Below are 3,044 nucleotides of genomic sequence, written 5' to 3' on the forward strand. Positions count from 1 at the left end.
TGGTGGAGGCGGCTGGTGCCGCCACTGCCACACGAAGCTCGCCGAGCTCAAGCGACAGGCGTGGAAGCTGGTCGGCGGGCCCGGGACACCCCTCCGGGTAAGTGACCCTTCCTCAGGCCGGCCCCTGGGACGGGTCCTATGCTGGAACTTGGGAGTCTTCGGGGCCCGGAGGGAGGCGAGGTTCCACCGTGGATTTTGGGCCAGTCCCTTCCCTTCTCTGGGCCTCGGTTTCCCGTCTGTTAACACCTTGTGTGTGAGTTGGGGCATTTCATCCTAAGAGGGTCCCACTGTCTGATGGGAGGGGCTGGGTGGGCGTTTCTGCTGCAGATGTCCCACAGCTGGAAGCCTAGTGTGTGTTTGGGAGAGGGAGAAGAGGGGGAGATGGCGGGGCCTCCACCCCGGGCGGGACAGCTCCTGCCTTGCCAGAGGCAAGAGGTTATTTGGTGCGTTGTCGCCCTTGGAGCACCTGGGCCCCCAGCCAAGTGTCTGGAAACTGCATACCTGGGGCAGGAGGGCTTGGAGGGCCAGAGGGTGGGCCAGCTGCTGTGGGGGGGGGGCCCCTCTCTGTCCCCTCCCAGGGCCATGGCTAAGAGTTGCGTGTGGCCCACAGCCTGGGGCTCTGCCACTTTAGGCAGTGGCCACCCATCTGGCCCCCCAGGCTCCAGACCCAGCTGCCAAGGTGTTGGCCAGGGGAGGGCGCTCTGCTGAATTCTGTAGCCAGCGGGCTTGCCCTGGTCTTGGAAGGAGCAGGGACCATTGTTCCAGGAACAATGCGCTCTGGAAGTTTGCACAGCCTGGGAAGCTGGGGGCTGGGGGGGGGTTTCTCCAGAGGAAGCCCTTCCCGCCTGACCTGCAGCCTTTCTGAAAGCTGTCTTGGGAAGTAAGCTTGCATAATCCCCACTGAATCTAAATATAGTTCTCCAAGGAGGCCCTGTTGTCTGGGCGAGACCCCCGCCTCCTGGGGTCCAGCGGTGTTCCCCGTGGCATTGGGAGTGGGGATGTGAGTCTGTTTTGTGTCCTGGGCACCCTCGCTCTGCGGTCAGGGGAGGGGACCTGTGGCCCGCCCTGGGGTGGGGCTGCACGCTCCCACATCTGCTGCCCTGAGCAGGTTGCAGCCTTGCGACGCTCTGTGCCCCACATGGCCTGAATCTGGTTGAAAAGACGTGAGAAGACCTTCACGGCCCCAGGAGAGGGTGTTCTGGGCTAGACTCCTGGGGGCCTGACAGGGCCACAGGGCCATCTTACTACCCCGTTAGGGGAAATTGAGGCCAGAGAGAGGAGAGACTTTAGTGACTGAACTGGGCTTTGCCTGGTGGTGCTGGACATGTGGCCGGTGGGTCGCAGGTGGGCAGGGGATCCTGGTGGAGAGAGCTGCAGGTCACACCAGTCGCTGGTGGCTTCGGGGTCCCTCACCTGGAGGTCTCAGTGGTCGTTTCCTGCAGACAGCTCATCAGGGAAGGCCCTGGACCACCCACAGCGCTCACCTTCCACCTCCCCTGGCCTCCCCGAGTTTGGCGTTTGACACTGGGTACTCCTCAGTGCCAGGTGAGGGCTTACCCCCTTCCCCAGCTGTCCCTGGCACCCAGCGGCCTGTTCACGCAGCAGACCAGGGTCTCTGGCTTTGTTGATCTCTTTGGCCCCTTCCCCCGCTGCATTTCCTCCTTTGTCAGATGGGGTAGCCTCCAGGGGCCCTTCTGGGGTGCTGTCCAACCTGTAGGGTGCTGTACCTGAGGAAGGGAGGGCCCCGTCATCCATTGTTTCTCCAGAGAGGGTGGGAATGGGCCCCAGGGGGCTTCAGGCCCTTGGGCTGAGCCACCCGGGCCGTGGGACATGGGGCAAGGTGGCTGGGGCCTTGGCGGGTGTCATTGTCCTGTGTGACCCAGGCTGATCCACGCACAGCCTGCAGCCTCACCCGGCCTGCCCCAGAGCTCCCGCAGGGCAGGAGTCTGGCCCGATGGTCCAGGGGCACTGGGCTCTGCTCTGAGGCGGACAAGGCACTGGAGTGTAGAGTTTGTGGTCTAGAATTTTCCCTAGGGGCCCTTTCTTGTTTCTCACCGTGAGGAGATGAGCTTTGTGAGAATGGCACTTCACGGTTTACAGAGAACTTTGCTGGCTGTCATCTCACTTGGTCCCATGCTTGGGGCATCTGGGGAGGCCCCGGTCCGGAGGTGGCTTGCTGGGCTCCCATGGCCTGGGATGAGGGTGGAGCTGGGACCCCAGCCTGACTGAGAGGCCCTTGCCCCTGGGGTCCCTGCCTGGTCTCAGGTGGGAGGGAGCCTTGCAAGGGTCGAGGGACGTGGTCCTTCACGGCCACCCCATACGCTGCCTGAGGCATCCCTGCCGGGGCTCGACTCCCCGCTGGCTTCTTGCCCACCCTCCTGCCAGCTCCGGGCTGTGGGGCCTTGGGCAGGTTCGCTGAGAGCTCGTGGCCTCGGTTTCCCTCTCTGTACCTGGGACCACCTTCGCACCCCTTTCACAGGTGTGTTGGGCCACGTCTGGCACAGGCTGGCCCGTATGCCTCAGCCCTTGTTGCTTTTGCTGGGATGTAGGCTCGGGGGTCATGCTGTGCCTAGGTCTTTGGTGCCCATGGGAGGTGGGCGGGCAGCCTGGGTGGAGGGCCCGCCTCCCCCTTGCTGCCTCTGCTCCCTTCTCCCCGTGCCTGCCTCAGTTTCCGCACCTGGGCAGTGAGGATGACCGTGGTTCCCGCCCAGGGACCTCATCCATGCGGAGCAGATAGGACTGTGCCCCCTGCTTTTGAGCCCTAATGTCCCTGGGGGCCGTGGGGGAGGGAACACGCTCTGCCTGCCCAGCTTGGAGCCCAGAGACCGTCCTGCCTGAACTGTGAGGGGCGGTGGGCCTGGTTGTGGAGGGGACGCCAGGCTGGGGCCTCTGGGCCTCCACGGAGCTACCTCTGCTCTCACCAGGGTCCAAGGCCTTGTCTCTGAGTGACCCCTTCGGACCCCTGCGTGGCCTGGAGCACGCCCTTCGGACTGTCCTGTGGCCTCCATGGGCCGCTCCTCCCGTGGGCCCCGCTGCAGATGCCC

General features: G+C 64.3%; 1 protein-coding gene across 1 annotated transcript in view; it reads left to right on the top strand.

Moving 5' to 3' along the window:
* Window positions 1–3,044, top strand: part of KIF26A (kinesin family member 26A) — a 40,801-nt gene that overhangs the window by 2,641 nt on the left and 35,116 nt on the right. The window contains exon 6 of the mRNA XM_024758033.1: window positions 7–97. Coding sequence (XP_024613801.1) covers window positions 7–97 — 91 coding nt within the window. The remainder of the gene's footprint in view (window positions 1–6; window positions 98–3,044) is intronic.

This window comes from Neophocaena asiaeorientalis, unplaced genomic scaffold (genome assembly GCF_003031525.2).
Source record: "Neophocaena asiaeorientalis asiaeorientalis breed wild unplaced genomic scaffold, Neophocaena_asiaeorientalis_V1.1 scaffold476, whole genome shotgun sequence".
NCBI lineage: Eukaryota > Metazoa > Chordata > Mammalia > Artiodactyla > Phocoenidae > Neophocaena > Neophocaena asiaeorientalis.